The 26,960-nt window shown below is 40.0% G+C and overlaps 1 protein-coding gene across 1 annotated transcript; it reads right to left on the reverse strand.

Annotated features, from left to right (window-relative positions):
• Positions 1–1,004: 1,004 nt before the first annotated feature.
• Positions 1,005–26,383, reverse strand: rnd3a (Rho family GTPase 3a). Its single transcript, XM_041781875.1, has 5 exons — positions 26,094–26,383; positions 25,753–25,840; positions 9,679–9,788; positions 5,923–6,057; positions 1,005–3,816 (listed from the first exon to the last, which is right to left on the reverse strand). Exons 1-5 carry the CDS (start codon positions 26,241–26,243, stop codon positions 3,568–3,570), a joined length of 732 nt encoding a protein of 243 aa, XP_041637809.1. The 5' UTR covers positions 26,244–26,383; the 3' UTR covers positions 1,005–3,567.
• Between the last annotated feature and the right edge of the window lie 577 nt (positions 26,384–26,960).

Genomic DNA, 26,960 nt, shown 5'->3' on the forward strand with positions numbered 1-26,960 from the left:
AAAGGTCAAGGATATTAGACTTCATGTTCAACCCTTACCTGTAAACATTACACCTCAAGAGCACTTGAGCTTAGCGATTTTTGTCATGCTTGTACTCTGTCCAGAGGATGAAGTGACTACATTCGTGAAGCCAAAGGTCGACTCAGAGGTCAAGATAAGCAGGCCTCATAATCATCCCTTGCCTATGAAAACGCCATCTCAAGTATGCTTTGATGGATTTTCTTCAAACTTGGCACAAACGTCCATGTTAACCCAAGCAAGACGTGATTAGATTTTGGAGGCCATAGGTTAAAGGTCAAGCTCATTGGGGCTCACGTTCATCCGTTATTTTATGGCCTCTTATGAGCAAGGAATGGCCACCACTGTACTTTCACTGTCCAGAGGTTGTGGAGCTGATAACTGCTAGGCAGGAATTCCGATATATCCTGCCGACTAAAGAATACAATAATCTGGCCTCGGAAAGTACTTCCTTCTCAGTAGTATATGGTATTTCACTCCTTCATGTGGTTATCGTCATATTAGTTTTATTCTCAGCACGCTGACACCTGTGAAACATTACAAATCTCTTGACGTAAATGCACAAATGTGCCTGAGATTAAATTGTTTACACCACAGGTGCTGAAGTCCACATCAGGTTTTTAACAACAGGTTTAAACCTGCATTGACCTACATATCATGCCTTTGTTTACCCAAAATCATAGGTTTACCTTAGAGATCACCTTTGTTTATGTAGAACAAGCAGTGAAATTATCATAGCTTTTGATTTTCTTGTAGAAATTCAAGACAATGTCTTTGTATAAGTATAGTAATGTAAGAATAGCATATTTTTCTTAGTCTTACTTGGTTTAACCTTAATGACCTTAAATAAATGGGGAAATAAGATCTTATCATAGTCCTAAAGCAGCAACAAAATATGGCTATTTTAACTCTCCCATTGAAAGATAACACTTTAATTCCTTAGTGTCTTTAAAATGTTTGTTTCAATAAACAGAAAACACATTCTCTTCACTTCCATTGGCATTTATTCTAAAGGGAAAATATATAATTCAATAAATATTGCGGCAACAACATCAGCAAAGACATCTGAAGGTGACATCAACATTCAAGAAAACATGATAATGTACACGGGGGAAACAACAGATTAGAAAATGAAGAGTTTGGACGAATAGAGCAGCCAAATCTGACAGCGTTGGCATTTGAAAAACAACAACAAAAAAAACCTAATTAGAGAGTTTGAAAGTAACATTAAAAGTGCATAAATACTTTGATATTTAAACTGATTTTTAATTGCACTGTTATTGGAGGGAAAACCACACTTTAGAAAAGGTTCATTCAGATTTGACAACATCGTGACAACATAACACTGATATGGACGACTTAAATTCAAAACCAGGTGGGGGGAATTTAATCAGAGTGAAGGCCTGGTCGCACCAGGAAGTGGTCGGAGAGAGTTAGGTAGTGCTAACATGCAAACCATCTCGCTCTGTACGTTTACCAAATTTTGACGCCAATATTCTAAAAATCTTGCGACTTATTTTCAAATCATTTTTAATAAGTTTAGCTTGTATAGTGTTTAAAAAAACCCTTAGCACATCCAATATGATGTCTTAGATTTGTTGACGTGAATTAGCCAGTTCATTAAATGTCACTCAGAATGTTTGTAACAGGTTAGAAAAGTCAAATTACTATACAAGTCTGACTAAAACATGACTTTTTACATTTAACATATTACTTTGAAATCGTATGAAGTGGGATTTTGCAAAAACAGACTTACACACCAAGATATGGTGTGGTTACTCATGCATGTATACACGTCTGTAAGACCAGGTGTTCTGTGCATGGTCCCCAGTCTCCTTGCTAGGCTTTGACATGGAAGATAACCATTATAAACACCAACCATAGCAGAAGTCAGGTTGTTTAGAGCTGTAAAGTTTGTCATGTTTTCAATAAGTTAAGCTAGCTGCTTGCGAACTTGTTAGCAATGAGAAGAAGGCTCACAGTAACTAGCTGAAAAGCAATGTACAGCCATCTACTGTTCCGTCGAGTTAAACTACCTAATGCAATTATAACCATAGCTAAACTTCGCTTTCCATGTAAAGTTGTATTCAGAGACTTGTTGCATCAGCTCAAAAAGCCCTTTTGCTCATTCGTTAAACTATGAAACCCATCCGTCTGGGTCAAAAGATGCAACACTAACCGGCTATGATAACCTTACTTGCAGATAAACTTTGCGTACATGAGCAAATCTAAGAAAAGCAGAAACTTCTAAGGAAATTCCAGCCACTCTTTCTGGTGTGACCTGGCCTTAAGAGAACTTTACCCAACTGCAGATTCTGAACACTTCTGGGAAACACTCAGCAGAGCGCTGTGATGTTTTTCAAGCCATAAAAACAAAGTTAAAATTTAGTTTTCATTACAAATCCCTCCCTAAAGTGCAGTGAAAAAGATGGCTCTAACTGTCTCAGTCTGTTTGGGTTCTCATTTTACACAATTAGTGACTATTATGTCTCTAAAATGATGGTTAATTTCAGTCTTTAGGCCCACTAAAGGAACAGAGAGGTTTTAGAAACCTATTATGCTAGTTATTTTCATTTTCTCATTTCAAAATAGTGTTGCGAATCGGTGAAAATGGAAAGCGAAATTGCATTTGTTTATCTCAAGGAACGGTTGTTGAATCCCTTGAGGCTGAACGCAGCTCTAAGCCCTTTTCTTATGGCGCCCTGTTACGATACAGAGGAGACCATAAAACTGTCAGTGTGGAGAGCAGTTAGGATAATCTGTCTTTTGAGAGTCGTCATGAATTCAGAGTTGTTTAGGGGAGAGAATGGTGGTGTGGCTGGTACAAACATGCTCACAGCTGTGGTGTGGTCATGTTGGAGTCAACAGGATGAAGCTAAAATAAAACAATGATGCAGTAACACACCAATGACTTCACATTATACCGACAAGATATCATAGACAGGGGGGACGGAGAGCGTCAGGTTTCCTCTGTGCATGACTAAAAGAATCCTCTTCTAATCTCTGCACACAGGCTAACAGTAAGAGTAAGCAGGGGCCAGGGTGAGTCACGTCCAAACTACGGCGACGAGTTTTTCAATAAGCCCTCTGAGCTCAAGTCTTTGATCCAGTACAAACAAAAGAACCTCCTTCATTTCGCCCCCCATCGCCACCTTTGGCTCGCTTTCAAAAGATCATATGTTTTAAAACCCCATCTTTACAGAATGACATCACTCCTGCTCACTTCCTGTTGGCGTGGAAAGCCTCGATCGTATCCGCTTTGTGCTCCCAACGGAAGCCGGTCACTTCCTTTTCCTCGCAGGTAGCCCGCTGACAGATAGCTTCCTTGCCTGGTGGGGCGGGGGGCCACATGGGTTGGGATGCTACTATGCATTGAGTTTTCATTGGTGTAGAGTATTCCAGTAACATGTACATGAATTGAAGCTTATAAACCCCCGTTCCAGACAAATAAGGGGTCTTTAGCATGCAGGAGAGAGGCTTGCTCAACAGCTTCCTGCTTGCACTGTGCTCAGTCTTCAATCTCACTTTAATCCCCCTCAGTCTGATCAGTCACATGACTGAGCAACTTTTGGCTTTGTCCTTCCGGAGGTCCGAGGCGACCGCCGCCAGGTCGGGCCTGCCCGGCATGTGTGAAATCCTTTTGTTGCCGCGGGTGGTCTTACTGCGCTTCACGTTTTTGTTGTTTTTGTTGATGCAGGCCAGCGTGGCCACATGGAAAATGTCTCTGACGCTGTTCTCCGACTGCTGCGCCGAGCACTCGATGTAAGGCGCCGAGATCTGCTTGGCCATGCTGGAACCCTGAGGAGGAAGAGGTCAAATATGGTCAACGCTGGATGAAGAGGCTTATGCAGATCTGGTTAGAAAGCGGTTGACGCATTTTTTAGTAGTGGCGTCAATAAAGGCGAGAGGATTTCCGATCTTAAGGATCAGTAAAGCATGCTTACAGTTGAGTACAATGCTGGATAATTCATTAGTGATTACCACCACTAAACTACTTTGTTCAATTCCAAAAAAGTTGGGGCGGGCTGTGTGACACGTTGATAAAAACAGAATTCAACGATCAGATGCTGAATCGGACAGGTTCACTTATTTTGAATTTGATGGCAGTAGCAGATCTCAAAAAGTAGGGACAGGGCAACAAAATAATGGAAAAGTAAGTGGTGCCTATGAAAATCAACTGGAGGAGCATTATGTTCCCACCATAAAATTGCAAAGACAGCACAGTATCATCCAAAGATTTAGAGAATCTGGAGAAATCTCTGAGTGCAAGGTCAAGGTGGATATTGGATACTGGTGATATTTGCTTCCTCAGGCAGGACTGCATTAACAACAGACATGATTCTGTACTGGAAATCACTGCGTGGGCTCAAGAACACTTCCAGAAATCATTGGCTGTCAACACAAATGCAAGTTCAAGCTGTATCATGGAAAGAAGAAGCCATATGCACCGTCTTCTCTGGGGCAAAGCTCATTTAAAATGGACTGAGGCAAACTAGAAACTGTTCTGTGGTCAGAAGAATCAAAACTTTTTTAACTGTTTTCACCTTTTTTTTGCCTCTTTGCATCCATTTAAGCTACCTTTTGCCATTAAATATCACTTTTTTCCTCAATTTTGCCACTTCTTTTTTCTACTTTTCCCTATCATTTGCCAATTTTTGCCCATTTAAGCTACCTTTGCCATAAAATACAATTTTTCTTCCTATTTTTCTACACATTTTTGCCACTTTTATCCCATTTTTGCCCATTTTAGCTACCTTTTTTGCCATTTTTCCCTGTTACTTGGCACTTGTCGCCTATTTAAGCTACCCTTTGCCATGAAATACCCTCTTTTTTCTATTTTTTTGCCACTTTTATCCCATTTTTCCCCCTTTTTCACAATTTTTTGCCAATTCCCCCGGGTAAAGCTACCTATTGCCATAAAATACCACTTTTTCCTATTCTCCTACCCATTTTTGCCACTTTTATACCATTTTTGCCCATCTAAGCTACTTCTTGCCATTAAATACCACTTTTTTTCTTAATTTTTGCCCATTTTTGCCAATCTTTTTGCCTATTTTAGTCACTTATCACTCATTTTATGCCATATTTATGCCTACTTTCAAACCCTTTTTCCACCTTTTCTCCTCATTTTTACCCCTTTTCTCCCATTTTTGCTGCTTTTGACCATTTCTGCCACCTTTAACATTTTTATATTGCTTCTTCAAGCTGTTTTTGCCACTTTTCACCACTTAGATTGTGGCTCTTGCAAAGGTTTTTTTTCAACAATTTGGCTCATTGGTTGATAAGGGTTGAGAAACACTGATAAAGAGGTTTTAGGGCAACATATGCTCCTATCCAGACAGCTTCTTTAGGAAAGACCTTGCATATTTCAGCAAGACAAAGCTACACTACATACCGCATCCATCACAACAGCATGGCTTTATAGTTGAAGAGGTCAGGTGCTGAACTGGCCCGCCTGCAGTCCAGACCTTTTACCAACAGAAAACATTCGGCGCAAAATAAAACAAAAGATCTGGCAAAGCAGACCCAGAAGTGTTAAGTAGCTAGACACCTACATCAGAAAAGAATGGGACAACATTCCTCTCCAAAATCTCCAACAACTCGTCTCCTCACTTCCCAGACATTTATAGACTGTTGTAAAAGAAGAGGGGATGCTACACAAGACTAAACATGGCCCTGTCCCAACTTTTTTGAGATGCATTCCTGCCAGCAAATTCAAATTGAGATGATTTTCATGAAATAGTAAAATATCTCAGTTTCAGCATCTATGTTCTGTTGTGACTAAAATATGGAAAATCATTGCATTCTGTTTCACATTTTACACAGTGTCCCAACTTTTTTGGATTTGGGGTTATATTTGTCTTTTAAAGAATTACCACATAGAGTGATCTTTAAACTGCATACCTGGTCATATGAAACTGGCGTTTGTCTGTGGTTGGAAAGCTCCACCAGTGTGCTCAAATCGGTGCGCAGGTCTGACTTGCATCCAACCAGCAGCATCTTCGTGTTGGGACAGAACTCTTGGATTTCCCCTTTCCACTGTGGAGAAAGAAAAAAAGCACATAATGATGCAACATTCATAGAGGAAATACTGTCTTTTAACAGAAGTGAGAAAAAAATAGGAAATTATCTACCACTGCTGGCAGCAAAAAGGTAGAAAACAAGCAAAAGATCAATATTCAGATCAATGTCCCCATGAGAGAACATGTGAATACACGATGATAAAATGTTCAGATCTATGTAAAAATATGCACATTGGTCAGATCAACCTGGCGCAAAATCCCATGAGTCCAGCCCCCCGTCAGACGTCCTTCAAGTACAAAGGTTACAGCTGCCACTTCCTGGAGCCCCTCACGCTTTCTACCCTGGAAAGGAACTACAAATAATCCCCATGTTTCCACCCTGACAACAATAAATGCTCTGTGATCAATGGCCTTTCCCCTGGGGATTTAATCTGAGGCTAATGTGCCTCAGGGATGGCTGGTCAGGGGATCAAGTTCATTGAAATCTAAAGAGGAAGTTGTTCAGTACAGTGTGTATCACTACTTGACCTTATGCCAGGACCATTGCTAATTCTTATCAAGACGTCTCTTGTTTGATACATGACCTCTACCCGGCGAGGAACACACAGTTTGATCAGGCTTGCTGAACCAACCACACTTATGAGTGGACAGCCCTTTTCACTAGAACTGCTTAACAAATTGGCAATTACAGCTAATGGGGCCAGTGTGGTACCTCAACACATGACATCAGCATTCTAGCTTGGTTTCTTCTATTTGGGGGTCAGTCAAGTAGGGCTGAATACACATAATTAAGTGAGAGTTCTCTAAGTTCTGGACCTGGGGCCAAATTCAGTGTATTTCAGGTCTCTGATGACAGGTCAAACTTAAGAAGAGCATGGTTTCTATTTCTCTAATTCTTCTGGGTGGAATGAAATGGTTACTGTAATGCAAATTCTGATTGGATACCAAGTAGGCATGTGCACATTAAGTTGACTATATGCTCAACCTTGGGAGGCTCTGAACATTTTACACCCTTAAGCCCTTAAGGACCAAAATCGCTCATTTCATACATAGGCTATACAATTATTATACATTCATATATTTTTTAAAGTTTTTATGTTAATCTTAACCCAACTCATAAAAATGTTTAAAATCATAACTTCTAAGTATTTCAGCCCTGCAAATTCCAGGTTCTGTCACCACGCCCCCTTGTGTTCTAGGGGGAAAAGTGAAAGAAATGTTTTTATCCTGGTTATCAGAACCCAGTATATGTCAATTTTGGCCGCATAGATTTTTATGCATCATTATTTTTTGCACAATGCCAAATGTAAAAAATAAAATAAAATAAAAAATAAAAAGGCGACACTGAAGTCCTTCAGTACCAAAATGGCTCATTCCATACATTAGGCTATAAAACTATAACACATTAATATTTTTTAGAAGTTTTTTATTAGTCTTTTAAACTAACGCCCCCTCTACTCATGAATATTAAATAATAACTTTCAAGAAATTTAACCCTTTAAACACCAGGTTCTGTCACCATGCCCCCTTGTGTTTTGGATGGGTAAAAAGTGAGAAAATTAGCTATTTTCAATGTCAACATTGTCACCAATGCAAGTCAGTACCAGAGCTACCACTCAGGCAAATGCATTACTAATATTTTTACATTTTGGCCCTTAACGCAGGTCATTACCCACGCCGCTGAAATCGGCAGGGGGTTATGGAAAGGGTTCCGTATCTTTGTTTGTTTGTATGTGTACAAGATAACTCGAGAACGGACCCGCACCCGTTTGGTTTTTCTCGGACTTCGAAGTTTTGAACACCATGGTAATCAATGGGAGCGTGAGGTCCTCGGTGGCGCTGCTTAGGCGGGGGTCTGCCACCTCAGACAGCCATTCTAGTTTTATGTTTGTGATGTCAGGACTGTTGCGATGAACAGGCTGCAGCTCTGGTAAATGAGCTTTTACTTCTGGCTCTACTAACAGGATGTAAACGAGCACAGTATACACACAGGTTCTTGCACTGCATGGTTTGGCAGTATTTTGAACTAGTACATAATTTTGTTGGTTAATGCTAGTCTCCTGAGAAGCTACAGTTCCCCTTTTAGCCATGCACTTACATTTTGGAGGACCAGTTGTTTCTGCTATCTAGCACTACATCTTAGGTAGAATCTGTGATGTGTCCAGAGGCTGGTTTCAGTTTTCCAACTCTGCTCAATGTGTACCAAAGCTTTTGGACCCTTTGGATAAAGATGTTAAGAACTCCACAGGTAAGACGCACTTAAAATTCAGATCTGGTTCATCAATACAGCATGTCGCTTTCTTGATTTTCTTAGAATATATGACCTTTATCAGAACTTTAGGGCATATTTGGGACAAAAATTGAGGCTAAAGTAAGGAGTGCAATGGCAAGCAAGCCCGCCTGAGGGCACTGTCAGGGCGAGATGCCCTGACAGTGAAGAAGTTTGACCTTGGCTTCTAAGCGGCAATCGTGTCGATGTGATGAGCTTGAATCTGGCTGCCACCCTCCCCCCTCTCCAGCCCAGGGTTGTGGGACATCAGGCTCCGTGATGAAACCTTAAAACTTGTGCATTTGACTGTATCTTACTAGTAGCTAAACATAGCTTTGGAAAAACATTCAATTTTGGAAACGTTCCCTGTAGTTTTCTATCTATAGTTATTAAAAACTATTGATACTGGTGTGAGGATATCGTACACATGACATTGGTGGAAAAAAACATTGATTTCTGGCAATTTGTTAGCTTTGACTAAATTAGACTCTCTGCTTCCACCATGCATTTATTTTCTCTTATTGTCCCGATATTTCACCTGAAAGCAATTGACTTCTGTGGCTTTTCATCAACATATTGGAATAGACCAGATAATGATAAACCTGCCGATACCTGATACTACTTGCTTTCTTGTGCTACAAGGAACTGGCACAACTCCAGTTGGTTTGTTCACTTGTGTCCTCTCAAACTGGAAAATACATAAATCTGACAAATCTGTTCATGAACTACTTTGGACCTGAGCAAACAAACCATATGTGTGAGAAAGTCCAAATTCAACTGAATTGTAGCTGGGTCCTGGTGGTTGCAGTGTGTACTGAGATCATGTCTACATTCCCAACTTTTCATGGATATTTGACTGTAAAAACAGGAAGTTCCTTACAGAACAAGATCAGAACCAGGTTGCAGTAGGTAACAGTCATTTTAAAGATTCAGTCTCATCAAATCCCTCCACAGGTCAGATGACCAACACTGTATGTCTCGCTTTACAAACAGACCTCACTCCAACATGTGGGAGTCAGCCAGTGCAACCACAGTCATCCAACATCAACCACAAGCTGCTCCATGTGAGAAACTGGTGGCTATGAGAGTTTAAAAGGTCTGCGGAGAGAGACTGACTTCCTTCTTTCAGACGCTCTTGGGATTTAACCCCACGACCCTCCAGTCACACTACAGCTTTATTATGCACGTCACGCGATCTGAAGTGACTACAAAGAAAAATTGACTGTAGACTTTTGATCCACTTCAATGCAACATAAGCTGATCAGACAAGAATTTAAATTTAAGGAATGTACGGATTAAAGGGGAGAAGTTCTATAGTGCTTATTAGAGAATGCTTTATGAATTTATGACTAAGGAAATGGTACAAACCTTTTTGAGTACACTGTCAAGGGTTTCAGGACGGCTGATGTCGAAACAGATGAGGACGGCGTCAGAGTCTGGGTAGGAGAGGGGCCTCACATTGTCGTAGTATGGTGATCCTAAAACAAAGAAAAAAGACACAAATTATGCAGCAGAGTTGCTTCAGTTCATCCTTGTAAACTTGTGACCAGCCCTGAGAAAATTACTTATCATGTTTTATTCAATAGGGATCCAGCCTAAAGGATTCTGAGGCTCATTTTAAATGAACTGAGGCAAAATGGAAAACTGTTCTGTGGTCAGACGATAAAATCTGAAATTATTTTTGGCAACCCCGGATGCTGTGTCCTGCAGGCTAAAGAGGAGAGGGACAATCCAGCTTATCACACAGTTCTAAACCCTGCATCTCTGATAGTACGAGGTTGCATTAGTGCCTATGCTGGGGAAGCTAACACATCTGGAAAGGTACTATCAATAATGAGGAGTATAGAGAGGTTTTAGAGCAACATATGCTCCCATCCAGACAATGTCTCTCTCAGAGGGCCTTGCATATTTTGGCAAGACAATGCTAAACCACACACCACATCCATCTTAAGTAGATTGGTATGACTAAGACATAACATCTGGATGGCGGAAAAAAAAAACGTTAAACTGTAAGATTTAAACATCCTTGTCAGTGTAAAGGAAATACCTACAATGAAATAAGAGTCAGCAACCAAGCCTACAGAAAACCTCAGACATGTTTTCTTGGATGTGCTAACACGGCCAAATCACCGCTTTTAACTCTAAAGCATTTCTGACAGTTATTCTCATAAGGCATGATTGCAGCTCAGCCATAATCCATGGCAACCAGGCGAGAAAAACAAATAATGCAGAATCAGTGCAAAAATGTGCTGACTATAATAATGTTGAAGAAATCCTCACCGGAGAAACAGAGAAACTTCAGAGCGAGGGAAATGACTCCCCTTCTCAAAATTGAAACCATGTGTGAGGGGAGACGCCCATCTCTGCGCCAGACTGAAGCATCTCCAGAGAGGAAAAAAGGGGGAGGGGAGGGGTGGCGTCATGTCAAGGTGAGTCAAGATCACATTACAAGGGTTGACCACACAGAACCGGCTGCCAAAAAATCTGGAGAATTTTGTTTTTGGTAACTGAAGGTTCCCCTGGGAGGTCCTTTTCTAAACACAGCTAAGGAGAAAAGGCAGGAATGTGAGTGTCGCACTCACAGACACACGAACCGAGGGATCTAGTTTACCTAATCTAAACAGTCTGTATTGGAGACGACACTGTTTAAACAATCCTCTCTACCCTCCAGGCCCTGGGCTTGCACAACAAAGCGTGACACCAACTGATGTGTGCACAATGAATGTGGAAACCTGAGCCGGATCTATGTCCATTTTCATACTTTCCCAGTGTTAGAGCCAGGACTTTCTGGGAGAAGGTCAAATAGGCTAATTTGGACTTATCTAGAAATCTCTGCTCTATCAAATAGGAAAACAAAGAATACTTAAGAAGAAACATAACCCACTATGAGTGCATCAAAGACACATTAATAGCTTTTTTTGAGTTGGTTACATATCTGTAACTCAACAGACCCAGAACTGAGTTACAGCTTTTTTTCTGGCCCCTGCCTTTTCTTATTCAGCAAACCAGCATCAAAGCTAAGCTACAAAGCAGCTAAAATAGCAGCCACAACTATGAGCATGGAGGATGAATCAACGAGAAGACCTCATACAGCGTTTTGGCAAACTATTGTGTGGTATTCTTTTGAGCCAAAATAAAACAGTAAAAGAAATACAGCAAAGGAAGGCAGAGGCTGCTTGTCGGGTACATGTAGGCACAAACAAATTAGTCTATTGATTATATCAGCTTTATTTACGGTCACAGATGCTAAGTTATCTGCTTAAAACCAAGCAAGCATGCTGCTTTAAAATGCTACAATGAGACAATCAGAAACAAGATTCTTTTCTTCTCAATTGTACTTTTCAATGCTTGAATTCCCTGCTTAGGTGGGTAAGGTGTCAAAGGGAAAAACAGTATCCTACAGAAAAGGCCTATTTATTTACTTTAACTTACAATTATTAACACAAATGATGACAAGTAAACAGGGCTAAGACATGCTCATGATGACTTGGCAAAAAGACAGGATACACCTCTTTGTATACAGGGGTAACAAAGTCGACACAAACCAAAAATCCACACAACCAACAGTCACAGAGTCACTCTGATGACCATTGAACAGTTATGAAGTCACTCTGACGACCACCCAACAGTCATGAAGTCACTCTGAAGACCACCCAACAGTCATGAAGTCACTCTGATGACCACCCAACAGTCATGAAGTCACTCTGATGACCATCGAACAGTCATGAAGTCACTCTGATGACCACCCAACAGTCATGAAGTCACTCTGATGACCATTGAACAGTTATGAAGTCACTCTGACCACCCAACAGTCATGAAGTTTCTCTGATGACCACTCAACAGTCATGAAGTCACTTTGACGACCACCCAACAGTCATGAAGTCACTTTGACGACCACCCAACAGTCATGAAGTCACTCTGATGACCATCAAACAGTCATGAAGTCACTTTGACGACCACCCAACAGTCATGAAGTCACTCTGAAGACCACCCAACAGTCATGAAGTCACTCTGATGACCACCCAACAGTCATGAAGTCACTCTGATGACCATCGAACAGTCATGAAGTCACTCTGATGACCACCCAACAGTCATGAAGTCACTCTGAAGACCACCCAACAGTCATGAAGTCACTCTGATGACCACCCAACAGTCATGAAGTCACTCTGATGACCATCGAACAGTCATGAAGTCACTCTGATGACCACACAACAGTCATGAAGTCACTCTGATGACCATTGAACAGTCATGAAGTCACTCTGATGACCACCCAACAGTCATGAAGTCACTCTGATGACCATCAAACAGTCATGAAGTCACTTTGACGACCACCCAACAGTCATGAAGTCACTTTGACGACCACCCAACAGTCATGAAGTCACTCTGATGACCATCGAACAGTCATGAAGTCACTCTGATGACCATCAAACAGTCATGAAGTCACTCTGATGACCACACAACAGTCATGAAGTCACTCTGATGACCATTGAACAGTCATGAAGTCACTCTGATGACCATTGAACAGTCATGAAGTCACTCTGATGACCACCCAACAGTCATGAAGGCTGATTCTGATAACTTAGCCAACGGCTACATAGGGCTGACATTTTAAACAATGTATTAATGAGGTTTCAAAAGTGAGACTCCAGTTCATTTAACATGGCAAGGCATGTGATTTTTGTTTATGGAATCCTCGCCCATGAGAATGGAGACATTTGTCCAGTTTAAGGGAGAGAACAGACACTCATAAAACTGACTTTTAACATTATGACACTGATGGCTATTCAAAAGGGTCATAACTTTTATGTTTAACTCATTAGCCATTAGAATTGGACTCGTAATAACTGCTAAACTGCATGGTTTTATATTTTAAGCTTTTAAAAAGCTAAAATCACTCCATCTTTCCCATTTACCACCATTCCATTTGATGGAATGTTTTCACAAAGAGAATGGGCGTTGCTGGCATTGTTTGGGCAATTATGGATGGATTCTTATAAATAGCTAACTGGTTAAAGCCCTGAAACCCACATTTCCCTAAGTGTTGGTTCACAAGCCATTCAGACTTAAGCTAAAAAACAGTCTTAACATTTTTCTTTAATAAAAATCATAAGTTCATGACAGCAATGGGTTCTAAAGACGTGTTTTTATGATTTAAGAGGGTAATTTGTGCAACAGATGGCTCTGGCTTAAACCCTGAAACCCGCACTTTACCAAATGTTGATTCACAAAAACCATTCAGGATCCAGCTAATTTCTTTCTTAGTTTTTTTCCACTCTTAAAAAACCTGGAATTCTTTGAAGTTTGGATGCTTGAGCAACAAATGCTTGGATTATTTTTTTTGCCTTCATGCATACATAATGGGTCTCAGATGATATTTCCCAACAACTTCCTGCGTTTCCCACTCACCCCCAGAGGATCTTTGGAAAAGCTGCCTGACAGGTGACACCACCTAAACAAAAGGCCCGATACTGGGCAGCTTTTACAGGAAGTACAATCCAAGGAGAAGCGCGGGATTCCCCACAAGAATGTATTTCCAATTTTTCACAGCTGTCTAAAAATCTTTCACAGCTCTATTGTATTGTTTAGTTTTTTCATACTTTTTCAGCCTTCGCTGCCTGGAGCAAATCACTGGAAAAATAAGACGCTGCGACTGAAAGGGTAAGCTGTGGGGCTGGTTGACATTTTACAAAGAATTGATTGTTTTTACCGATTTGATGAGATGACACGCATGTGGATTGCTGGTTGCAGTGTGTGAGGTCTTGTTTTCAAAGTGTCTCTTGAGAGTGAGCACATATTCCTGTGAATTTACCTGGAGATTAAGGTATTTTTAGCATCTCTGCAAGTATTTCAAGCTGTGCTGCATAAACACAAAAACCGAAGAGCTGTAACTTTCAGAGGATCAGAATTTGCATGTGCCTAAGTGTGGGTCTGTAAATGCTTTTCAGGAGACTTTTAATCAGAGACGCTGCCTTTCTTGTCTGGCGTTTACAGCAGAGTCGTAACTGCATTAGGCCTGCGTCTGAGACCAAATTCTGCTTCGAGGTCATCTTCTTCCAAGGCGGAAAGATAAGAGGAAATCTAACAGGGAACACACAAACATGCACTCACAAAGACCTGGTGACTGTCATCTAATTAGCTCCTGTCATTGTTCCCCCACAGGATCTCTAAATCTGGAAGGAAGACGCACACCCTGTCCACCCTCTTTGTCCTTTAAACACACACTGACACACAAATCTGCAGCCCTCTTGCCTTTTCTTTTTAACACGTCCTCCCTTGTGCCGTGCTCAACGAGAATGAACACTGCTCTGCACAATGACACAAGAGAATACAGCTTAAGGCGAAACAATACCAATCTTCCTCTGTAGTCCCAAGGAAAACTCCAATGATTTCCATGAGTGAGAAGAATCTTAGTCGGTGTATTTTACAGCCAACAGATTTATTCTGAAATTAGAAATACAAAATCAAGAAACAAGCAGTTTCCCCATTCATCATTTAAAAATGGGAATGCAAAACATGAAAATACAAAGCCACGACTGTTTAAGACAGTTTGATATTAAATTCAGAATCAAGAAACAGTAAATGAAAGACTCAATTTTCATGTTCTGTTTCTTTTTTTTATGTTTTACAAAAAGAAATGAATGCGTGAAATTTGGAATTTTGGAAAACAAACTGTTGAGTTTTTATCCGATTATTGTTATATTTCCGGTATTGGCCAGAAACGTGAAACTGTCTGGGACAGAATTCAGTCTCCAGACCAAGGTTGAGAGGAACCCAGGTTTTTATCTTCTGTGAATCTTATTTGCTGCTTTTAATCACCTTTTACATGTTTCGTTCAAGATTTTTCCACTGTGTTTCTTTTTTCCCGTTGTGAAAGTATTTTAAAGTCCTGTGTGAAGCACTTTGAATTGCCTTTTTGCTGAAATGTGCTATACAAATAAACTTGCCTTGCCTTATATTTGGATCAAAAAACGTAAATCAAAGAACAGAAAACTGCAAAACAAAGAGTGTTACAGTCCCAATAATCCATCCAAATTATTTTTTAGAACAAAAGAAAAAACTGTAAAGGGTTTTCATCTGATCATTGTTATGCTTGGATTAAAAATGTGGATCAAAGGACAGAAAACTGCAAAAAAAAAAAAAAAAAAAAAAAAAAAAGAGAATGTTACAGTCCTAATATTACATCCAAATTTCTTTTTGGAAAACTAAAAGAAACTGTCAAGTTTTCATCTGATCATTGTTATGTTTGCATTAAAAATGTAGATCAAAGAACAGAAAACTGCAAAAAAAAAAAAAAAAAAAAAGAATGTTACAGTCCTAATATTACATCCAAATTTATTTTTGGAAAACAAGAAAAAATCTGTAAAGGGTTTTCATCTGATCATTGTTATGTTTGGATTAAAAACATATATCAAAGAACAGAAAACTTAAAAAAAAAAAAAAAAAAAAAAAAAAGAATGTTACAGTCCCAATATTACATCCAAATTTCTTTTTGGAAAACTAAAAGAAACTGTCAAGTTTTCATCTGATCATTGTTATGTTTGGATCAACAAACACAGATCAAAGAATGGAAAACTGCAACAAAAAAAAAACAAAAAATGTTACAGTCCAAGTATTTCATCTAAATTTCTTTTTGGAAAACAAAAACAAACAGTTTGTTATTATGCAAACCAAAAAAGGAAAAACAAATAAAGCCACACTGTCTAAAAGAATAAACAGTATCCTTTTCTTTGATCGTCCTTGTTTTATCCAAACTTAAAAACAGTAAGATGAAAACCGACCAGTATTTTATCCTTCAATTTATTTTCGGAAAACAAAAAACCCCATTTGTCTCTCATTTTATGGTTTTTATGTTTGGTTTTAAAAAAAGAAGAACAAAGAACAGAATACCAACATTATTTTTTCCCCACAACAACAACACCATGCCACACAAATGGGAAGATGAAAAACAAAGCATTTTATAGAAACATTTGTTTTTGGAAAACTGAAACTGGGATTTAGAAAATGAAAAATGGGAAACAGAAAAATAGAGATGGAAAAATGGCAGTGAAAAACTGTCCCTGCATGATTCTTGATATTGAATTTAATATTTAACTGCATGAAACTGCTGAAGGCAGGGATTTTTCATGTTTTGCTTTCCGATTCGAAATGGTGATTAAGAAACATCTTGTTTCTTGATTTTGGATTTCACATTCCCAAATAAAAATCGTTTTTTTGACAGTAGATTTTGAATTTGAAATAAGACATCCAAAATCAAGAAGCAAGCTGTTATCTAATCTTTGTTTAGAAATAAGAAAATACATGGAAAACCATGCTCTTGGCGCAGGCTGGTTATGGTAGATTTTTATCGTGAAACAGTTTTGTTTCCATTTCGCTTTCTTAACTCTAACCCCTCTTTTTTATATGGTCCACTTTTCCCCTTATTGTTTTTGTGTTCTGATCAAAAAAAGAAGATTAAAGAATGGAACACTGGGACTGTAACATTCTTTTTTCCTATACATGCAACCTGCTGCAGGTGATGTTTAAAAAGGATGCTTTTTTGATTCCCAATTGAATATGTTTTGATTTCTTATTTTAAAATGGCAATTTGGAAGCAGCTTGTTTCTTGATTTTGGATGTCTTATTTCAAATTAAAAATCTGCTGGCTGTTAAATATATTGACAAACCTCTTCCAAGATTTAAAAAATGCTCTCCCTTCAGGGTTTGCTAATCTGTTTCCAAGGCTGGTTTCCCCTACAGCTGGGCTGGAAAAACACCAGTTAATACTATTAATATACATGAAACAAACAGGGAAATACATCCCGCTCTATTCATATAATGTGACTCATTATTCAAACATCCAGATGTTCCATTACCACAAAGAAAAAGGAGAAATTTCCTGGTCTGCCCCATCTGGAATACCTTCCTAACTATTTCATGATGTCAAAGATATCTCTTCACACAAACGGTTCACTGACATGGAAATTTACTTCACACAGTCCTGAGGTTAGCCAGCTGCGCCCAACAGTCTGGAGGTACAGCAACAGGTCTGCAGGCCTGCTGATTTACTGCATTGCTAACATAGCTGAGGGGGAGGAGAGCTGGAGGGGGGGCGTTGAGCGTGTGTCTGAGTGTGCGTTAAGCCCTAGGGAGCACCTGTGGTAACAACAAACAGCGACAGGCATGTCCAACCATCCCACACTATTGCACTTAAATATATAACCTCTCAGCAGCCAGACACACTGAACACAAACAGAGACAACAAAGCAATTTAAAGTGGAGTTACCTTAAACAATATATCTTCTCCAGTTGCTGTGGAAACCAAGACATCTGTTGCTGCAAACACTACCAACCTGCCATCATTATTTGAAAAGGTATTAAACTAATATGATGATATAAAACATTACACAACACGCTATTACAAAATGCCAGTACAAATTTAAAGCCACAGCATATAACACTACAGACAATTATTTTTAAAGCTACCATACATGAAGTTTTCATCTCATTATGAAACAGACTGCAAGAACATTAGTGCCTCTTTATGAGCTCCAAAAGCAAACAAGACCATCTGCAACAAGTCTGATTAAGTCTTATCATCATTTTTAATGCTTGAAACAGCTGCCGTGGGGTAGGCGCAACATAAAGGCTGTTGAGACAGCCTTTGTTTACATTTTCAGCAGCATTTTCATTGTTAAAACCAGATGCTTTACCACAGTAGGTGCAAAATTTAACACCAATCAAAAGTTCCTCACAGGAGCTTTAATCTCATCACCATCATCTTAGTAAGTTGTTTATGATTTCTGCATTTGGGCACCAAAATTTGAGCCTGTGTAGGCTGTAATTAGCAGCCTGTATCACCTGTAAATATCAGACTGTATCTGCTGTAAATATCAGCCTATATTGTTAGTAAGTATAGGCCTATATCGTCAAAAAATATAGGCCTATATCGTCAGTAACTATAGGCCTATACTGTCAATAAAAATCAGCCTATATCATCTGTAAGTATAGGCCTATATCGTCAGTAAATACAGGCTTATATCATCAGTTAATATAGGCCTATAATGTCTGCAAATATCAGCCTATATCGTCTGCAAATATCATTCTACTTCTACTGTTCATACCAAGATACCAGAATCAGATGGCTCCATCAGCTGTGAATACTGCAATATACAATGTAGTCAAATGGATTTCAGATCTTCACATTTGACTTTTATGACAAGGTATTGTTACACCCCTGTCACACAGATACATCTCTGACTGTTTTAATTGTTTTACAGGGTTGTTAGCTAGAGGCATTTTCAAAATCATCAGCTAATATAAAATAGAAATATTCCGCATAGTCGTTTTCCTCATCTCCAAAAAGCAGCATGTATTGTGCAGTTTTACGTAAGCCTGAGTGATATTTATCAGTTTTCAGTCTTATAACATATCCCATGACTTGTTTGTGTTTGTTTCATGAAGCGATCTAGGTAGGTGTTATGTGACCAGCCAGTTTACCTGAATTGACCCATCCTTGGTGTGTGCGGGCTGAAATTCATTTTAAATGGCATGCAGACTGAAAATTTCTTCTCCGTACTAACAGCTTCCATATCTGCCTAAATCACATCACAATGTGAGGCTGCTGGATTTGCAAGGTCATGCGAGAATCCTGCCCTGAATGCCTCCAACTATGGAAGTGGTAACGCCAGATTTTGATGGTCAAACTCCTATTCACCATCTTGTCCATCAACCATAATACACCCACAGAAACAAACTCTGTCTGTGCTATTAATGTCTTTCATTGCCATATTAATGATGAATAATTTCTGTGGAGTTTAACTAAGAGTAAGAGAGGATATGGAGGGACAAAAATATAAAGGTGTTCAAGTCAAAGGCTGGACACTGATAAGGTCAGGTGCAACATTGCAAGAGTCCTTCCATGACTTTCTCAGACAGGAAGTCTATTAATCTCTCCCAAGATTCCACTGTCCTCAAGTTTATACACTGTATCAACACCGCCCGCTCAGGGCTGCCTCACATGTCGGCAAATTCCAGCGTGATTCGATTTCCCCCCTTGGAAACAAGGTAAGGCTTTAGTGAACCATGCCACTTCTCTTTCACTGCGTCAAGGATCTGGGCCTGCTGGGTACAATGGGGGTCTTTGTGAAGGAGGAAGTAGAAACCTTTAGTCTGAGGAATGCCAGACATGCGGCTCCAATTCGCTGAGCCCAGAAATGTGATCCAACGCAACAATGGCTGCCGACCGAGGGAAAGAGGGGGCAGAGGAGCTTAGAAAGTGCAGCAAAAAGTTCCACGGTTGAGCTGTCCAGCATGACATGGGAAACAGCACATACAACATGTCCTGGAAACTACAGAAGTCTCGATGCACCATTCTTAAAAGTCCTACTTCTAAGCTTGGCTTTCAAAGTGGGTCAGCTTTTACAGCGCCGAGTCTGCAGCAGTAAACAAAAACAAAAAACTTTCCATTAAGTTCTCAGGGATAAATATTATCAAATGAGATCCCTGGGGTCTAATGAATGGGTATGTTCTAGAGTCCTGAGAAAATACCTTCAGAGGAAATTGTCATCTCTAAATATTCCTAAAATAAGAGGAAGTTGTTTCATGTAGATCAGTTCAGGCAAAGGGAAGCAGTAAAACCATCAACTAAGGCAAAAATGTGAAATTTGCCACATTAGATGGCATTGTGCATGACTTACACCTATTGTCTTCCAGAGTTTTTTAATGTTATCATTATTGTGAGATATCCCAAGCTACTTTGCAATTCCAGCCCCATAAAAGAGAACCTTTTATCCCTAGAGTTCATAATCCCAGCTTTGCAGTTCCACAAGCTTAATATGAGGTATTAGCATCTTTCAGATGTTTTTTTTGACTTCTGTAAATTTATTGTTTTGGTTGAGTGTCACTACTCTCAAAGCAAGCAGCTGTCAGATTCAACAAGCTTTTCTTTAGGAATAAAATCCAACAAACAGGTTCAGAAGTTGACGAAGTTAAAAAGGTACAAAGTTAGCAATTAGCTTGAGAAACGACGTGGAATATTGAGCAGTAAAACGGATTCAGAAATATCAAATTTGTGCCTGGGAAAAGTATGTGGCAAAAATTTGCTGATGTGCTTTTATTTTGAAGGGCATGTCAACATCTCTTTGTTTATGCTCGACTTTTGTTCCGTTTCAAGTCCAAACTAGCCGATAATTCGTGAAAAACACTAATTTATGATTAACAAACTTAAGAAATTTTGGTTGCAATTTGTCAATAAGAACTATATCATCTGCGTAAAGTGTGAGCTTTATGCTAACATGCAATGGAAATTGCCATTAAGAGGCTAATAGACACCACTTCAGCCAGGAAAAGTTTAACTAAAGACATTATCCTTTGACCTGCCAAAGCTATGCCGTGTTTCCCATGCATTCATTCACGGTCCATGTTAACTGCTGATTGGAGAAACTGCTGTAACACTCAAGAATTATGGGTATTGTAGTATATTTTTGCAAAGATTGCAGAGAGGCTGTTTTTTTCTTAAAACAAGGTTAATATCTTGCAAACTTTTGTCTTTTACAGGAGCTCATACCATCGTTTCAAATTCAGGTAGCTTGTGGTAAGTCCAACTCCGATACTTCTAATAACACGGCTAATAATCGAATCAGCTATGGAAAAACGGAATGGGATTTTTGCTTCCTGAAACACAATGTTGAGCCCTATAAAGCCACCCAAGTGTATTTGTTGACTACTTTCACCTATTTTTTTTTTATTCATACATGTCTGCTTGTAAGAGAGGCATCCAATAGTACTTCCCTCCCATAAATGTACCAACTGAGGTGTGATGTCTCATGTTAAATATTTAAGTTTAGATCTAAGCTATGATAATGGAAGATATGGTGAAATAGTCCATAAGGTCAGCGATGTATTTTGAGGAGCTGTATACAACATTTTGCCAAGAGAACCAGAGTTAGCTTCTTAGAAGCTCAGTTGTGCCACTTCCTTCATCATAGCTGTCATAGTTAATTTGTTTCTTTTATGCATCTATGTAGCCAAAAATAAAAATCCATGCAAGTTTTAGAGTCACTAAAGATTCCAGGATCAATCCACTCTAATGGGGTCTTTTTATAGGACTGCTAAATGGGTTTTTTGGGTTAAAGGATGGTGGAAAAGCAATTTAAAGACAACTTTTGGAAAGCATGATTGGAAGTTTCAAACTGTTTAAAACTATTAACTGTCATTTTGAAAAACAAATCTGACAAGTTAAATAAAGGGAAATAGAGGAAAAACCTCAAATTTAAAAGAATTCTAGCCTGGCCTATGATTTGTCGGTTACTTTTTGTTCCTTTCAACTCAGCAAATGAAAAGAGGCTTCAGGCAGACAGGTGCTGAACCACAGGGGTTGCTCTGTTTACCCTCTCTGTCTTCCTATTCTCCTGTTTGACTCTTTGGCAAACACCTTTGCACCTCATTTAGACAGGCAGACAGACAACGTAAACCACTTCCTCTGCCGGAGAAAAGAAGTAGGAAGCATCAAAGGCTGCGCCTCGGCCCCGACGGGCTCCACCCAGAGTCCCAGGAAGCAAAGCTAGCACAGACAAGCAAGAGGGGAACAAATGGAAAGCAATAGAGCAGGCAGGCATTTACCTTAATGACCAGCATTACACCCATCACCCTCCCTTTTAAACCCACACAAACACTCACCAGGCTGCTCATTAGGCCAATCATCATTGCAGAACAAAGACCACCACGGTGTGTGGAGGTGTGGGTTTGGGAGGAGTGTTTACCCTTAACTCTGCATCCTGGGCTTTGTCAGAGAGCATGCTGGGGTCAAACACCTCAGGAGATAAGAGATCGATCGGATTGGCTATGGCCGATGGCCGTCTCTACAAAGGAACCAGTCAAGCCGAAAGCTGTATCAATCAGTCAAGCAGGGAGTGTGCAGGCTTGTGTGAGCTGGGTGGGGGTGAGGATTTAAAAAAGAGGGGGTTGGCTGCATCTCAGACCCACTGATCTAATAGGAACCGCTCCCCCCCCCACCCTTGCTGTTTTATGAAGCAGAGACAAAAAGAAATATGGCTCCAGGCGGCCGGCCAACACAGTGCAATAAAACAAAATTCTCACTCTGGCTGGCTTTCATTTCTTCGCCTTTCCACTTCTAAAACACAGGCACACAAACACACACTGTAGGGGTGGAAGAATTTGAAATCTGAGCTCCTTGTTTTGCTAGTTTGCCTTCCTGGAAGTGAGGATTATCTGCTGATGTTTCCATTTTCATTATCAGAAAAGTATATAAAAAAAAAGCCGCTCTAACTTTCCAAATTGTAAAAATTTGTGTGAAATTAGAATTAGTCAAACACAAGATTATAATAGTGTTGGAAGTTTCATTTGTTTTTCTTTTGGTTTCACTTTTGTACTCAATTTTAGTTTTTACTGCTGGTTTGTTACTTTAGTTTAATTGTGTAATGATGCTTCTTTTTAGTTTAGTTTAGATTATTCAATTGTTAGTTTTTCCAATAAGAATGGGACACCTGTCAGGGGCAGAACCCAAAAGAGCCAGAAAAAACATATATTAGGGATGTGAGCAATTGGCTTGCTAAACCGTTAAATTAGGTATCAATTTAAGCAGCACAAGACACACAATACAGGTCTGATATCCAGGTCAAATGTTCTTTTAAAACTGTGATGAAGCCTCCTACCACTAGTAGCTGCTCTAGCTTTAGCTTCTTTGCTCTCAGAGCGTTCCCCTGGCTCTCCTCTAATCATAAGCATGACTAGTTAGCGGTTGGCATGTCCCTGGAACAGAGCGGTATGGCAGGTTTTTTAATTAGAAAATGGAAATAAAGTTGCATGTATGCTGTAGAAGGCTATACTCCTGTAAAACCACTCAACTGAACTGATGAGCAACCTCATGATGTACGATATTAATCTGCAAAGCGGCGGCGCTAGCTGCTAACTTTAGCCACACTCTACTCGCCACACCAGCCTCATCATTATACCCACTTACAATCCCCTTGTGGTGAATTTGACTCTTTTCTGAGCATTTTCTCCACTTTAAACCAGTTGGTCTCAAGTAGTCTAGAATCAAGACACCACCACCACCTCCTTGGTAACAAATCCCAACCCAAATACCTTAAAAGTTCTAAAACAACCAAATGTTTTAATGAAAAATTACGCAGGTTGGACTTGAATTTGAACAAAAGATGTGATGGAGTAAGTCATAAGACAAATCCTTGTGACTGACTTTGCTACGCACTTTTGGGTTCCGACCCCCCAGTTGAGAACAAAGGCTCTAAACTGTTGGTTAATGCAATTTTAGCTGGAGAGAGAAATAGCCACCTGAGAACATAACTAGTCTAATCTGTAAGAGCTGCCCACCACTAGTAGCCACTCTAGCAGTAGTTAATGGCTCCCACCTTGTTGCCACAATGCTCTTTGCACCAATATAAACAAACGCTATTTGCAGAATTTTTCATGAACCGCGCTATTTTGATCTTTAAAAATAGGGAAAAAGTTATTTGTAGGGCTGTGTCCAGATTTACTTTAATATAACGGAAGCATTTAGTGATGCCACTCAGCACAGGAAGGTGGATATTAGCCTACAAAGAGGGTCGAAGGCCATCGGCGCTACATGCTAACATTAGCGACATAAACGCAGTTATATTTTGCTTTCATTTTTGTGTGATGGGGAATTATACGGCTAGGAACATCCACAGTTTCAATTAGTTTTTACTGCTGATTGGTTAGTGTAGTTTTTATTTTGTGAAAATGCTTCATTTTGGTTTAGTCTGTATTAGTTACAGCGTTACTTTTCAATAGTAAGGAACATTTGTCATAGGCTACTTCTTAGTTTCCATCGTATCAGTTCAAATTTGATATTTAAATACAACTCAAGCCATAAAATTACAATTGTGTGAGGTCTTGACCAATCAAATCAGGCCATTATTTTCATATTTGAAATGTGTTGTAAGCAGGGCTTGACATTTACACTGGCCAACTAGCCAAATACAGGTGGATTTCAGCTGAGGCAGGTACCAGATTGACTTCAACTAGCCACTTTGGCCAGTGGACTTTAAAAGTGTCCCAACCTCAGCATTCTCTGGTGGATAATTGTCTGAGTGAGAATGAGATGAAACCAGCTGCATTTCTGATTTTTTGAATAAAGTTAATTAAAAGTCTTTTTTTTTTAAATATTAGTATAAACTTATTATCCATTAAAGACGGAAATGGAGCATGTGTTTCATCTCATACCAGACGCCCCTAATTTGGCATGTCACACATACTTTCCCATCAACACAATTGTGGCAAGTGGAAAAGCTCAGTGGCTAGTAACTTTTCAAAAACAAGTAGCCACGGTGGCCAGTGAGCAAAAAGTTAATGTCAAGCCCTGGTTGTAAGTGTGTAAATACATGCTATTCACTCATGAGAGCACACAAACTTAACGCGACTACTGTACAAGTCAGTAAGTCAATTTCATATGAGCGCAAAAGTTCTAAACAGTCAAGAAAAAGAAGCCATTTTTATCTTCTACTCACTCACAACAAGCTCACCTAAAATGAAAATCACCTTAGACTTCTCATAGAGGACGAGTCCTTTTGTCAGAGACTAAAACGAAGGATATTTAAGTAAGGATAAGGTATTTTGCATTTTAGCTTAGGTAAGGTTTGGCAGGTTTTGTTTCCTTTACGGGAAGGCAAAATGTTTCACACTGATCCCCACATTCGAGAAAGTTTCCCAAACATCTCCTCTGGAATTCCAGGCCCGGAGACCCGCAACAGCTGGCTGTCGGCTTGCCCCCGCCCACCTCACATACACACCACACCACATGCTCGCACATTCAACATACGCCCTCACTCACGCCTGACTGCTGTGCTATTCACTGCCCGGGCATTGATTGATGGGAAGAGCTGGGTTTGTTTACACACACAACCACGCATTTGTGCTCACGCACACACACGTAGGAGACACAGCAGCTGGTTTGGACCCTGGACGCACAGACAATAAAAAAACTGGAGAGTTAGTACACATGTTGCACAACAAAACTTCCCCTAAATTGGAGGAATTTCAAAGTGTGCTCGCCAGATGTGAGAGCATGTTTTCTTCCCTTTCCTGTTTCTGCAGAAGCTTTGCTCAGCTGGAAAGAATTTGGAAATCCAGTTCAGCACTCTTAGAACTGGTTTAACACAGCTATTATACGAAATGATTTAATGTGGGTAAAAGGTGAGTAATCTGAAGGAAAACGTGTCAGGCTTGAGGAACAACATGTGTTAGGATTAACCCGGCTTTGTTGATTAAAATGGGTCACAGATTAATTTTCATTATTTTAAAATGCAAGCCCCCTTTTTGCTCTAGTATTTCCCTAGTGAAGATAAGGTGACCTATGTTTGGACTGCATGTCCAGAGGGGTCACAGTGCAAGTCACCTGCATGTTATGAACACGTCCGGACATTTCACCACAACTTATTTGCAGTAACAAAAGGTCATATTTACCTGAAGTGTCCCACAAACTGAGCTCAATTCTCTGTGTGTCGATTTCAAAACTGGCTGTGTAGTTCTCAAACACCGTGGGCACATAGCTCTGAAAAGAAGACATTTAGAGGGTTTTAAAGTGCTTTAAACTTCGATGAAAATGACTTAACATGGGCAGGAATAGTGTCAAAAGTATGTGTTACAGCGACATGACGTTCTAACGTATATAACACAGGTACAAGCGCGTGAATGTCCTACGTCATTACTGGAGCATCAGCCTAACTGTCACATTAGTAGCCGTTGGTTAGCATAGCATGTTAATGAAACCAGGTTAATTAGCTCCTGGGTGCACGGGGTCTCACCTCAGGGAAACAGTCCTTAGCGAACACGTGAAGCAGGGCAGTCTTCCCGCACTGGCTGTCTCCCACCACCACTATTTTACACTTCACACTCTGACTGGGATCCATGCCGGATTTCAGAGATAATTTCTGACACGAGCGTCTCTCCTTCATTGATTTCAGTCGGGATTAAGAGTGAAAAAAATACAGTCCAATCCTGCGGAAACGGTCGACACGTAAAGGGACAGATGCGGTGAGTAGATAGGTAAGTAGCGGTGCTTCCCAAGCGTGCCTGTCTGCCTCCACCCCCGGTGTCTCCGCCTGCTCTGAGCCGGTAAATGCCATTTGCCTGTATTTATAACGTCGCACGAGCCAATGGCAGCAGCCTGGAAGAGGCTTGTCCCTCCCGCGAGCCCCCACACAGCAGCCTGCTGGGCCTGCCTCCATAATGGCGCCCCCGTTAGGACTACAATGACCACAACTTTTTCCACTCAAAATTTTACATTTTGAGAAAAGGAAGAGAAGCATTAACCGAACCTTTTCAGTCACCACGTTGACAAGCGTTCATGGAGTTAAGAAAAACGTCACAGAAAAAGGAAAGCTACCACAAGGCAAGAGCTACAAATCAGTCGGTGCCCAGCAAATGCCAGTGAATGTCAATATGTTGAACACACTGCCTTCATTTTATATCCATCTGTTTTCTTATATTTATGAACATGTGGAAAAATTCAAATCTGGGGCAAGGCTCCTCTGCTTCGGGGGAAAAATGACCCAAAACCAAGACGTCCCAAAAACAGACAGGAAGGAAAATGATGCCAGCTTCTTTGTGCAGTGAAAGACTGATAAACAGGAAGCAAACATAGGGAGTGATAAAGCAAAAAAGATAAGGCA

The sequence above is a fragment of the Cheilinus undulatus genome, linkage group 24, assembly GCF_018320785.1.
Source record: "Cheilinus undulatus linkage group 24, ASM1832078v1, whole genome shotgun sequence".
NCBI lineage: Eukaryota > Metazoa > Chordata > Actinopteri > Labriformes > Labridae > Cheilinus > Cheilinus undulatus.